This window comes from Elgaria multicarinata, chromosome 2 (assembly GCF_023053635.1).
Source record: "Elgaria multicarinata webbii isolate HBS135686 ecotype San Diego chromosome 2, rElgMul1.1.pri, whole genome shotgun sequence".
Classification (NCBI taxonomy): domain Eukaryota; kingdom Metazoa; phylum Chordata; class Lepidosauria; order Squamata; family Anguidae; genus Elgaria; species Elgaria multicarinata.
The window spans coordinates 112,471,247-112,485,901 of NC_086172.1; the positions used below are offsets into that span (position 1 = coordinate 112,471,247).

General features: G+C 37.8%; 1 protein-coding gene across 2 annotated transcripts in view; it reads left to right on the forward strand.

Moving 5' to 3' along the window:
- The window catches only part of CAT (catalase), a 56,008-nt gene that overhangs the window by 32,285 nt on the left and 9,068 nt on the right, over positions 1-14,655 (forward strand). For both annotated transcript variants that reach the window (XM_063117418.1, XM_063117417.1), the window contains exons 2-5: positions 9,136-9,307; positions 10,541-10,651; positions 11,266-11,396; positions 12,826-12,930. In XM_063117418.1, the coding sequence (XP_062973488.1) occupies positions 9,136-9,307; positions 10,541-10,651; positions 11,266-11,396; positions 12,826-12,930 (519 nt within the window). The remainder of the gene's footprint in view (positions 1-9,135; positions 9,308-10,540; positions 10,652-11,265; positions 11,397-12,825; positions 12,931-14,655) is intronic.

Sequence of the window (14,655 nt, forward strand, 5' to 3'; positions counted from 1 at the left end):
TTAATTTAAGTCCAATGTTTATAGAGTCCAATAGACTTTAGATGTTACTGAATATACGTTGTACCATTTGCAAGACTGTACCATTTGCTGGCCTGGAACAGGGTAGAAAGAAAGCGAAGATTTGAAAAACTTATTTAAATTGGGGTAACTTAAGAAGAAAGTCAGATCAACCTCACACTAAGGCCCATTGACCTCATTGGGACTTAATTTTGAATAGACGTGTACAGGATTTTGCTGTGTGTCTATTTCTAAAATAAACCCATCTACCTCATGCTAAATTGAAACATGTATTAATTTTACAAAGAGACATGTGAAAGCCTTGACTTAAAAAAATCTCTTAAAACCCAATCTGCAATTACCTCTCAAACACACTGAATTAAAGCTTACACAAACTAAAGCTTACACTGAATTACTGTTGATTGTTTTAAAATGCTTATGTTTTTGTATGTTGTTTTTATCTATGTTTTTGGGGTTTCAATTTTTGTAAACCACCCAGAGAGCTTTGCCTATTGGGCATTATATGAAATTAATTAAGGGGTAGGAATGGCTTTTGAGTTCAAGTATTACTATTATGTCATTTAATTTTATTTTGGAAGCAAATTATTAACATTTATACTCTATTGACTAGATAGCATGGTCATTTATTCTTTTAATAGAGGAAAATTGCTCTACCCAATAGTTATGAGTCGTTCTTGGAAAGCACTTAGGCCAGGCTCTTAAAAGACCTAATTAGGCTTTACCAAAAGGCTTGCACTGCATCCATGGATTTTTTTGACTTTGCATGGGACAGATAACCCTGTTCTGGGACATATGGCAAGCTGCTTTTGAAATTCTCTTCAGTTTCAAAAGCAGTTTACTGTGTGCATGGTATGGTAGACTGCTGTTTGAGAAAAACTAAACATAAAAGTCATTTTGGGTTTATGAAACTAGTTTCTTAGTTCTTTATTTACTAGAAGTCTTGACAACATCCTGCTTGGTATCCTTGCATGTGTACAGAATGAGACAACAGAGATTGTCTCTTAAGTAAATCAGATTTCTTTGGCGCAAAGGGTATATAGTCTGCATGACAAAAGTTTTAGATATATTAGATTATATTAGTATTAGATTGTAAGCCTATGCGGCAGAGTCTTGCTATTTACTGTTTTACTCTGTACAGCACCATGTACATTGATGGTGCTATATAAATAAATAAATAAATAAATAATAATAATAATAATAATAATATACTCCTAAATACTAATCTGAAGGTTCTACTTAGCTACAAAGCAATACTTTTGTAGTAACAAAACCAAAATATGTGCATTCAAATAATTATTCAGTATTATATTTATATCCTGCCTTTTTCCCAATGTTGGGCGCCAAGGTGGCTTATTTAAATTTATATAGAAGTTATTAATTGGAATTTAAATTACTAAATTAAATCATATTGATTTAAATAAGCCCATTATCGTCTTGACATTTCTCTAAAGAGTGACTGGAACATCAAGTTTACCACGTGATACATTTGATTTCTAAATAAATAATCATCATCAATTTTATTATGGTCACCGACCAGACATTGCACATACAAAAAAGTAGAAAGAAATTACAGACAAATTTGAGAAATATGCAACAAAATAAATTTTGGAGAGTCCTTATTCAGAAATAATTTAGCGAAAGCCTCAATTGTATCTCTCCTCTGTGGCCCTGAAGCAATGAAGGAGTACGTTAATTTTAATAAAATGTTGTGCTAAAAAGAACTAGTTGAATTTTATTATGAAACTCTGTTCTAAACCAGAAAACTGACTACAACGTATAGCGGTGCTGAAATGGTTCAGCCACAACCTGCAGTTTGGAGGTGGAACTGGCTTCCCTCAGTCATGATGTTCTTAAATACATCTGTGAAAACATTAGTAACCTAAATGGTTGTGGATAGAACTAGGAGTGTTGCATGGGTGGAGATTGATGAGAGATATGGCTCATCGGTGTCACATCCCAAAGGCATTTTGCAACATTAGCCACATTTGTATGATGAAATCCTGGCTTAATAAGCCAGAGTATGGGCAACCTGTGTGCACCCACATTTATATATCCCCTTTGCTGCCACTTTGTTTCTCCTTTGCAGGGAGTGAGTGAGTAAGGCAGTCAGACTGGGAAGTCAGTGGTTGCTTAAATAGTCAACTGTTACCTAAATAGTAAACTGTTGACTATTGTGTCGTCTGGTGAGCCTTTTCCACACCACATTTAGTTATTTCCCCCAAATAACCAACACAAATATGTGAACCGCCCAGAGAGCTTCGGCTGTGGGGCGGTATACAAATGCAATAAATAAATAAATAAACGGTGTGCAGAGTTGACTATCTGCCGAACTGTTGATTATTGTGTCATGTGGCGGGCTCCGTTGACTATTTCACATGCCTACAGAGTCTAGAGGCAAGAGAGGCAGAGACCCCTGCCAATCTTGCCCAGTGGGGCTCCGTAAGGATGTGTCAGCTGTCCCAGGAAGCACGTGGGGAGCCGCTGATTGTGCCCATTTGCAGGAAAAAGACTGAGAACTGCCATCTGAGAATGTTGTTGTCAAGCACATCTTAGTACAGGTTAGTTGTAGTCTTGCATATGATTAGGTCTCTAGTACATTTAGTAAGAGGCAAAATCTTGGGGATAAGCACATGTTTGTGATGGGGATTCTAAAAATGTTTACTTGCAATGAATATAAAGAGCTCACAACTTCAAGTATTTTGTCAGGTCAGTTTGATTTGACTGGATAAGAAATATTCTAAGCCAGTGAATGGGACCGGCTTTGCATGGGTTGGAATTGCCTTTTGGTTGTTATAGAGAAGCCTACAATCAAGCTTACACAGCTGTCACAGTTGGACACATTGTACCCGCCCTGCCTGAGTGAAGTCATGCCTGCTGACACCCCTGGGCATAGCTCTTGCCATGGTCCACCTCTATAGCCTCCTGATGGAGGGGTCTGTCAATTCTGCCTCCCTTAGATAGAGCTGGTGCAAAACAGAGGGGAGTGACCAGGTTTATAACTCAGTTTACTAATCTTCCCTGGCTTCAAACTGTGCTTGTTCTTTATTTCAACATGTGTCCCCTCCCCCAATATTTGGGACTTTTTTAATGTCTAAAAATATGAATGATGTAGGGTTAAAATTTGCTTGCAGTGCCGTATCATGATGCAAAGTTTGTTTGGAAGTGTTCAAATAGTATTGAAGCAGTATATCTTAAAGAAAAATGATTCACTGACTGCCTAAACTGCCTAAAACCATCTTAGATAAAGATAGAACAAATCTTAAAAGTTTCATAACAATCGGATGTATGGTTTTTGAGTCTATTGAGGACATTCAAGCATTTCTGTTTATTTATATAGATGAAAATAATGTTTCGCAAACGGTTCCTGGTTAGTTTGTATTATTAGTGCTGTAAAATGTCATCTTGCACTGTAAGGGTGGTTTCATAAGCTGCACTTGAAGCACAAGATAAGATGGAATGTTTCTGAATCGCCTTGGAAGTATGAGACTGTTTTCCCTATCTTGCGAGGGGTGGCACTGAAACTACCCTACACTTGGGTGCACTTAGGGACACAGGCATGCAGGAGCATGTAGTCATCCAGATGTCATTGAACTGCAATTTCCATAATCCCTCACCACTGGCTGTGCTGGCTCAGGGAGTTGCTGTCCAACAACAGCTGGAAGGCCCTCCCTAATGTTATCTATTAAATTCTTTTTGTGCCTTTGGGCTTACACTCATTTGCATATTATATTGATTTCATTGCTGCGGCATAGCACAAGAAGGAGCACTGGTCCAGTTGCCAAGGCATTGGACACGTTTGCCAGTTGCCTGCAAAAATATGTTTCACCTTCTGAATGCCCCCCTCCCCACAAATTCCCATGAATGTGGGAGGGGTGCTTCCAGAGGGATTTGAAAATATTTGCAAAACGTGGCTTTCATTGGCAATTATTTTAATTTCCAGAGTGTATTTTGTAAGTCATGCGCTGTTCTGCCAATTCTACCACACCTAATTTAGAGCTCTTGAGTGAACTGTTTATGAACTGCTAGATTACAAGCAATATTGTTCTTCCTGAATCCTGTGACATATTAGGCTTTTTGAAATACACAACCCCCTAAGACAGAACTGTTTCTTATAAATCTCTTTTACAATAGTAGTGCACATCGTGACATGGGGATGATGTTTACACAAAATGCTGACATTTAAATTTCGCGGAAACGTTCTTCAAGAAACTGCAAGAAAACTTCTGCAAGCTCACAGTAACTTGAATAGAGCAGCTTCACAGTGCCTTTAAGGGCTGGCTCTAATGATTACTCTGCTCATATTGAAGTGTTTATTTCTCTGATTCTGGCAATCCATGCTCATGCGAACTAGGTTGTCCGAATTGTTTGCTACAATTGTTAGTGGCAAATCTACTACCTGCTACTCAACCAGTATTTGAACGCTGAAATCTCAAAAACCAATCTTAGGAACTGGAGTGATGCTATAAACAGCAGATCTTTGTGTCTGAGTTTCTACCACATTCATTGCATCTATTGGCGTGGCCTGTTGCACCATGCCTGTTACATCACCTTCCTTCCCCTAAATTCTTTCCTATTTATGTATTTTAAAATTTCAAATGGGTTTCATAAGCTTAAAAATAACGAAACACTGATAAAAATGTAATCTGAATAAAAACAAAAAAGAAACAGCACAGCAACAGAAACCATATGAAGGCCAGGAAAGAAAGCAGTTATTTCAAAAGCTAATAAAAACAAAAAGTGTTTGCCTGTTTTCAGAAAGCAAGGAGGAGGAGGCTGAATGGATCTTCCTTGGTTGTACAACATAGGTGTTACCACAAAGAAGACATTGCTCCTAAGGGAGGTTACAGTTCTGGGCACATCCACGTTTCCCTATAAGTATGAGGTTTATGACTGTAGGGGGTACGGCTGGACTTGGCATTGCTCCTGGATTCTCAGCTCACAGCTATGGCCCAGAGTGTCTTTTGTCAACTTCAGCTATACACCAGCTATACCTGGTGCTGAAAAATAACAGACCTGACTACTGTCATTCATGCTTAACCAACCTCCAGATTAGATGACTGCAATGTGTTCTACATGGGACTCTCTTTGAAGTATCTTTCAATTTGAAAACTTCCGCTATGCAGAATACAGTGGCCTGTCTGTTAAGAGATGTGGACCAATATTCACAAATTTAACTGATCTGAAGCATCTTCATTCACTGCCAGTGCAGATGTTTCCATGCCCAATTCAAAATTCCGGTTCTTGGAGGGAGCAATCTGATATTTCACCTCAGAGACCGGGCTCGAAACTTGGAGCTAGGGAACCGTGCTCCCCAGCCCCTCTCAGCCTGGTTTCGGGGGCTGGGGGGGCTGGAAGGGACCTGGGTTGGGGGGTGGCTACAAGGTATCCTTAGCAAGGCAGCTCTTGCTCTGCATTGAATACAGGTTCGAAGCTTATGAGTAGACAGGGCACATCCCATGGGATTGCACTCTAAAAAGTTTGGGTCCCTCCGAGGATCCAACAGTCTTTTTTTTTTTTAATGAAAGGCCCATTGAAATATCCCCCCCTCTAAGAAAGATGCATTAACCACTACACTGATAAGGTTGGCAAAGGTCTCCTGATTGACTTTTACCAGCTAGTATGGGCATGGGCCAAAAGGGCAAGTTATGGCATGAACCCCTCCAAGCACCCTGTCTGCATCTCCATGTATTCACCATAGCACCTTCTTTCAACACACAGTAAATAACACAATCGAGCCCGAAGTTGTTTAGATTGATGCAAGAGATACCAGAAGGGACTGGGTCATTTCTACTATCACAAAGTAGCTAATTTATCTCAAGAATCTGGATTAAATGATCTGCAAACATTTTCAGAACACTTGAGAATAACATATGACTATTTGTTCTATTCAAAAGTCACAGATATCCCAGTTTTTCTGATTGCAGATTGCACAGCAAACTTGTTTCTATTCATGTATACATATAAACTGTGCTCCAACTGACATTAGAGGCAGGGTTTGTTTTTGTGTGTGCAAACATTTCATTAATTCTAACAAATGTGTAATATGTTGTTACTAACTGTTCTGGAAAAAAACAGCTTAACTGGGAAAAGGAGTAGTTAACTGCATTCCTGCACTATTTGTATATAAACCATTACAATGCAGATTCCTCTCCAAAGTTTCCCAGATGTTTCTGTTCATCATATTTCTTGTAATGGCTTCATCTCAAGGAAGCAAAGTAGAGCACAATTTTAGGTAATTACTGCAGAATTTTGCTGAGTATGAACCACTTTTATCTCTTGCCATTCTATGCATCCCATTTCATCAAAACACCAATGTTGTGAGGTAAGTTAGATTGAGAAGTTAATGCGGGCCAAATGCTATCCAGTGAGGTTCATGAATTACTGAGGGTTTGAAATAAAGTCCACTCCATCCACTCTTAGGGTATGCTGAAGGAACCAGTATGTATAAAACTGTACCGAAGGACAGTATGCTGTTTGCCTCGGTTCATGTGACCTCAATCAGTTAACACAACTGATTTCTTTGGATTATGAAACTTCACTAAAGTCAAAATGCCAGTTGTTGTCCCATCATGGTATTTGAGAATTGATACTCAGCCAGTGTTTTGATCCAAAAGCCAGTGACAATGGTGGTGTGCTTTTATTTTTAATAGATTATGTGTAAATCGTATACCAAACTTATATTAGTCAACATTTTGTGAACCGCCCAGAGAGCTCCGGCTATTGGGCGGTATAGAAATGTAATAAATAAATAAATAAATAAATTTGGTATTATAGTTACTATAATCATTTTGAAAAGATACAACTTTGCTTTGTCTAATTGTTAGGAAAAACTGCAAGTATTGCAAAAGACCATGTGTCTGGGGTGTCTTTGTGGTTCTCATTGAGATGGCAGAAGTAGGGAGAGCCCCTGTTGAAGGTTCAGGCCAGAGAAGAACTATGAGTAGCAGATACCTAGATTTGGGCCAAACATCCTCCTTATCCTCTCTCATCTCTCCTCCCCACCCAAATATAAAATTAGTACTTTCTTGGGGCTTCACTATGGACAATCTCACAGTGCCAGTCGCTTTTATAGAGAGAAGGGGGATATGAGTTGAATTCAGATTCTGTTTCTCTCAGTGACCACTTCATTTATTTTCTAACCAGTGCTGTGACAGGCTTATGTGAATGCAGTTCTCAGTGCAAATTAGATATGATAGGGATCTGAGGGGAAAAAACTCAGTTGCTGTTAAATGCATCTTAGCATAGTTTTTTAAAAATACAATGGCTACTTTTCAACATGCTGTGTGCTTTAGGAGGGGAAAAACCTTTGGCATTATCATTCCTCCCCCCGCACGCCTCCCTCCAACAGCATATTAAATGCAAAGATGCAGTTAACATGCTTGTTTTGACTCTGAGATTGCATGTTTTGGAATGTAGGGTGTTTTCCTCCTAGGAGGTAGTTTATATCTATTTCAATTAATGGATATGTGCATATTTGTACGACAAATGTACAACTTTTGATTCTTAGCTTCCAGCATGCTTTTCTCTTAATTCTAGAAATCAATGTTTTAAATACTAATTAATTCTTGGTAACATTATGAAGGATAATAATCTTAAATAATACATTAAGTCAATTCGCTCCTCATTGTGACAGACAGTTAATGGAGCACTTGGTTAAAGTTTTTCCAGAACTTACAGTTGGACCTCAGCAAAAGAACTGTGTGTGTCCTTATGTTTGGGCTCCTCCCGCTCTTCAAATATCACAGTGAAACGAGAATGTCTTCTGTTTCTCTTTAATATTTTTGATATATTAGTTCATGAGTAGAATTGTTCTACTTACTAGAGAGTTGTTTGGGAGTAGGCCAGAAAAGCAAATTTCAAAACGCCTCACTCAGGATGCTCATAGATTATGAGTTTATTTGTAGTTCTATGATCAAGAAATCTAAGTGTAGATCTTAATGTGCAATTAAAACATTTAAGAGTTGAAAAGTATAATTTCCCGTAAAGGTGGAAACATAGGGTTTTTTTTATCATCTGAATAAATCTGCGTAAGTGGTGCAAGGAAGATAAACACTGTTCTGTAGTTATTCCAAAAGACTCATGTGCTGAAGCGGGTGGAGTGGTGACTGCTGTGGGAGACACTTAAAAATGAATGGAAGATTACTCCTGTTAATTTAATCTGCAAAGGTTGAGATTATTCACCTGATTTTCAAGATTGCTTCATAGCTTGTTTTCATTCTTATGTCTGGTTTCCAGTTATATTAATTACTACCTTTCAAAAGTGCTGCTGCTGTATTTTAAAAACCTCCCAGTCTTTCTGCTAGCTGTAAATACCAGACTTTGTTCATGTTACTGTTACAATGTATCGTGTGCTTTTCTACAGTGAAATGTGGGCTACTCCTGATTTCTCATTGTCTAACACTGGTCTGAGACTCGAGAAAGAATAGTTAATTTTGTAGTTGAAGATGGTGCCTTTGAAGCGCTATTGTGGATATTTTCTTTTTTTCTAGATTTCTTAATGAACTATAAGTTGATAATGGCAAGAAAAGGCAAAAGGATGTGTGCATTTCAGTCTAAGTCATTTCTCTAAAGAATTGGGACACATTTTGTCTGTTAGGAACAAGTCTACATATGTGTGTATTATGCATGACTTAAAATGCAGAACATTTAATTATTTTTCATGCCTCAGGCATGATCGTTATTAATTTTCCCTTGTTACTGGAAAACTAAGCAGTCTGTTTTGTTAATTTATTAGATTGAAAGCTTGGAGGTGAAACACAGGCGTTCTTAATACTTAATTACGACACACTTTCTAAATGACTGGAGGTGCAACTTATTGCTACTCTTCAATTATATTTGCCTGGTATTTTTTAAATAATGAAAATGTTTGAATTCTTTTATACATCTATTGGTCTTTTAACATTCAGATTCTTATTAAATTCAAAACTAATCTCTAATAATTGCTCTTATGAAATAGTAGTCTATTTGCAGGAAGTATTTTTTTTCTGTAGCTTCAGGAAGCATGTTGCATAGTCTGTCTGTCAAATTAATCTATGCTTAATTTCACTAAGCTACAAAAAAAGTGTAGATAGTTGTGTATGCTTTTCATTGTAATTTTGATTCTCTTTTTGAATTTAGAAACCAGATGCCTTAACAACAGGAGCAGGAATTCCTGTGGGAGACAAGCTGAATGTCATGACCGTGGGTCCACGAGGCCCTCTCTTGGTTCAGGATGTGGTTTTCACTGATGAGATGGCACACTTTGATCGAGAGAGGATTCCTGAGAGAGTTGTGCATGCCAAAGGAGCAGGTTAGTTTTAGAGGTCCTTCTTTTAAAAATTGTATCATTAAGGTTGTGTATTAATTACATTATTCTAGAGTATAAAGAAGCAAACAAACTTCATGCAATTTGTGTTTCCCAGTCTGTAAGAAGACATCTAAATTCAGATCAAATGACATATCTTATGACTTTTTCTCCTTTCTAATATAACACTGCAGAACTACCTTATATAAATCATAAAATATTGTAGTGAATCCATGATATCATAATACTACCATATTTTACTAGCCTGTTGCAAACATATTTCAGTTGGCAGAGTTCACTTTAGTTAAAAACTTTTCCTCAAAGAACATAAAAGACAAACCAGTAAATGAAAGTGTCCAGTATTTCTAGCAGTTTTCTTCTTTGCGGTTACTTCTTTCCAAATTTATTTTCAGTTCAAAACTGACAATATATCTTTTGGTATTTAATTCAGTATTTTAATTTTAAATTCCACCCAGCACACGTTTATATATATGGAACTCATTAAAGGAGTTGTCTGTGCTAAATCTGGGGTGGGGTGGGTGTTTCTGCAGTAGCTGGGAATCAAAGAATTGCACAGTTAGTTCAGTATGTCTGTGTGACAGTTAAGACTTTGCAATCTGAGGGGAATTTTAAAAGTTTATGGCTATGATGCTTGAAGGGGAACAAAGATAAATCTGATATGAGTGAGTGCAAGCTTTTGGGGCAGGTTGAAGCAGGCATTTGATCCAAGAGAACTTGTGAAAGTTTAGATGTAATTTTCTTGTTAAAACAGGGCTATTCCTTTCTAAAAAATAGAAGAAATTAAGATTAATGCTCAGTTACTAGGACCCTCTGCTGGATTGTAAGGACTTCTGTGAATGAAAGGAACCTTTCCATTTTTGGAAGGGACCTCAGGATCCACATCAAAGTCTCCCCAAAGTACAACTTAAGAAATCCTGTGTATAAACTAGTAATATCAATTTTGATAACTTGAAAAAGGGGGGTATTTTTGAAAGACCATTGCACTAAGCAGTATGCTGCCTGTCTGCAGCTTGTCTACAACAGTTTTTTTTAATACATCATATCTTTTCACTCCTTTGCGATATGTCTTGCGCTATGTTATGTGCGATATGTTAATTCCCAAACTGAGTGGCTCCTGCTACCATATCTGAGATTATTACCAAAGCCCTTGGCCTTTTTTACTGTTTGTTTCTACTTCTCTTCAGTTTTGAATATCAGTAATCATTCTTAACTTTTCAGGAGCTTTCGGCTATTTTGAAGTGACTCATGATATCACCAGATATTGCAAAGCCAAGGTATTTGAGCATATTGGCAAAAGAACTCCACTCGCTATTCGATTTTCTACTGTTGGTAAGGCATTTACAAACTTTTGCATGTCCTTTTTATTTGCTTCATATTTAAAGAAGTATTCACTGATGAACAAATACACTTACAAATATTCATTTGACTTTTTTATCTAGTTCAATGCATTTTCATCTGTTGTAACATCTGTTTATATTCAGCATGAAATTGATTAAAATGTAGCTTCCTCAATATTAATTTATTTTATTCTTTTTTCCTTAATTTTTGCAAAATGTTATTTAGTAGACTAGTACAGAAAGACTTCCTCATCCACTTCCTAAATCCACCCTCCAAACAGATGTCCTATTTCTCTTTGCCTGCGTTAATGTTGTCTGTTAGGAAGTCAAGTCTCCTGCAACAATTCAGACAGAAGTCAGGTTTTGCTTTAGAACAATCACACTTCCTGACGTCCATAATTGAGGGAGTGAAATGGTGATATTGTCACTTTCCTTTGAACTTGAATATTTCCTACTAAATTTCCCACATTAGAATGCATGCCACTATGGTATAATTTTTTTTGCAAAAGAAAAGAAATAGACAATTGTTGTTGTTTTTTGTTTACATGCTGGTTCTGTGTGCAATTTCTAGTGTTTTATTTATTTTTATTTATCTTTATTTTGTAGCTGGAGAATCAGGCTCAGCTGATACAGTTCGTGACCCTCGAGGCTTTGCAATGAAATTCTATACAGAAGATGGTAATTGGGACCTTGTGGGGAACAACACTCCCATCTTCTTTATTAGAGATACAATGCTGGTAGGTTAGAGCACGATGGATATTTATGTGGGTATGCAAAAGAAATTCATGAGTGGTGAATAAAAGGGGGAGAGAAGTCTGAAGTACAGAATACTTGGCTCTGTTTCTTCAAGTCTTGTTTTCCAAGTTCCCATTACAATTCTTGTGTCCAAAAGTATAGTTTGCTAACATTAAGTGTTGTGTTATATTTTGCATGATCTCTATTATTATTATTTTCTGGTTGTATCTTCTGTGTCATATGAATGTGGAGATTGCCTTTAGATGTTTCATTCCAATTAGTTTCTGCAATAGTGAGCACATTTAATCCCATCCTTAAACCAATGGGATTTAAATATGGCTACATCATACCTCCATATTTTGGCTGTTTTCCATTTAGGTTCACTTTGATGGTAGTTGTATAATCAAATTACATTTGAACTTGATGAAATAGGGATGCAAGAATTCGATCAGGATGCTTGTAAAGTGATCAGTCCTGTTTGAATGTTTGCAAACACTTACTGAGGCAAGCAACGTCCTGTGAGAAAAGGATATTTCAAAACAGGCAGGTTTACCTGGATGGCAAATTCCAAAGACAAGGTTTTAGAACTAAGAAGGCCCTATATCTGACCTCCAACAATATAACTTATAAGAAGAACAAACTCTGAACAGAGCCTCCTTTGAAGACTTTGGTATATAGGCATGCTGAAATGGGAGATGGTAACGGTTAACACCAGCAGTTCAGATTATGCCCAGAAAAACAAATAATAAGCTAATGCATATGTTTTGGCACAGGTATAATACATATTTCTACTGTACCAATTTTTGTATTGAATCAGACAGTTTCAGTTTGTATTAATAGAAGCTTCCAGACAGTCATCAAAAACAGCCCCAAGTAGACCATGTTAAAGTAATCTTGCTGGAGGTTACTAAACATGTGTCTCAGTGGCCAGGTCATTATTATCTAGGAGTGGCTGTATTGGTATATTAGCCAAAGCTATCTAAGATAAAGCTACCAAAGGAATCATGGTGGATTCAACAGTATCTCCAAATTTCATGCCTGATTTTTCAAGGAGAGTGTGAGTTCATGCAGGACAAGTGGGTCACCAACTTTCATGTTGATTGGATCTCCATTAATATATCTTTCTGAGCTCCAAAGATAGCAGTTTCTCATGAATTTTTCTAACAAAGTTTGTAAAATTAGCAATCAGCAGGAGACAGTGTTACAATATTGACTGAAGATTTTCCAAAAGAGTTCAGTGCTTTCTGTTTCTTCATTTGCTTTTTGCTTTTGTTATTGATTCTGTAATTTCCAGAATAGAGTTAAAGATGCTAATTTATAGACCTTTGTTTACAGATAAATATTTTCAAAGGGAATACAGTACAAGTGGACAGGAAAAAATAAAAATTGTAACAGTAACTTAATTCTTCCTTTGTATTTTGTTTGTATTAGTTTCCATCCTTTATCCACACCCAAAAGAGGAATCCACAAACTCATCTGAAAGATCCAGATATGGTCTGGGACTTCTGGAGTCTTCGCCCTGAGTCTCTGCACCAGGTAGGATTTAAGTATGTTAAGTATCTTTATTTTCCTTGCAGAATAAATCACTCCATCTCCATCTATCCTGTGCTTCTTGAAGCGATTCAGAGGAAAATTAGAGTAAAAAGACAAATTCTTTTCACAATGCTGCATTTGGTCTTTTATTTCTCTTTTGTCTTACCATCGTGAAGATAACAGGAATGAAGGGAGAGATTGGCATGTAGCAGTTTCCATAACACCCTCTTAAAAGGGTGAGCAGAAGGTAGTTCATGCTGGTCCTTATAGCTTAGCTTCTGCTGGTTACTAGGATTCTTGTAAAGAATGCTGGGCTAGGTGGTTTTGATGCAATCCAGCAAGACACTTATGTTGGTAAGCCAGAATACATACTCAAGATTGCTGTTAAGAGAAATTGCTTTACAAATGTAAAGCACATCCTTTGTTGATTGAATCTCTACCAATAAAGCTGAAAGTATGTGTGTGGGATGTATGTCCAGAAATGTTTACCCACTTCCAGATGAGTTAGAAACATGAAATTTGGCACCCTGATAGATCTGGATGTACAATGTACCAGAAAAATATAAAAACACGAAGAAAAAAAATTGGTGTGTGTGTATTTTTTAAGAACTCCCAGCATGCTTTGAGCGGGAAGCCAGACTTATCAGGCTTTGGTAGCTATTGTGAGTGTGTGGCATGTGGCCACAGCATACCTTGAGTGGGAAGCCAGACTCCTAAGGTCAGTTTCGAGCAGTCAACCAACTCTACATAAAAGGGCTACGTCCATATGTTATGCCTCCTCCCACCCGCCATCTGTGGTTTATAATTATAGCTAGATACAACAGCGTGAGTTTGAGGCTGAACTCTGAACATGCTGAAAGGCACTCTGCCTTATGTTGCTGTTTTCTCAGAATCTGGAGGAAGTGCATGCGCGGCTTTCACCCTTAAGAGGTACTCTGCGCATTCTCAGAAACAAGCCCGATGAAGGAGGGCAAGTGCCCAGGCCAGCCCCAGCTCAATACAGGCTCCTGATGGAGCACTTGGTGGGCGAAAAGCACAGGTTGAGGCAGTCCCAGCTGGACTTGGCTGGAGCTAGGCATGTCCACTGACAGCTGCTTAGCTCCCCTTCTCACGATGCTTCTCCTTGACACTCTATCGAGGAGCAGCATTGGCAACAAGAGGAGGGAAGCACCTCTCAGAGAATGCGGGCACCTGCAAGCCGCCAAAGGCATGCTGGGAGGTGTAGTACTGGACTGTGGAGTGACTGATTTTACATAAAGTATGTGTTAGTAAGCCAGGTTACTATGTGCAAACCAGGTCACTATCTCTGAATCCTAACTCCGCTCCCACTTTTCTGACCTCTCACTGTCTTAGTTCTGCTCCCTGACTTTTTCCAACTCCCACTAACCCTGCTCACCATTCCATTCTACCTTCAGCTAACAGTTATTCCTCCATTCACTCATTCGTTTCAATGGTATAGTCAGGGTTTTACATAAAAATCATAAACTTTATTCAGCAATTACTACATCTGTCTTGGAATGTTGTAGTTTAGTTATAACAGAAAAAAATCAACATAAAAAAATCTCATCACGTTAAAAGGCCTTGGGAATATATAGATATAGATATAGATATATATTAAAAAATCACTTGGCACTGGAAAGCCATTAATGCAGTCACTAAGCAAGCCTGCCTGGGAAAAGAAATCTATAAGCAGGGTGCCACTACTAAGAAGGCCCGTTCTCCAGTTGT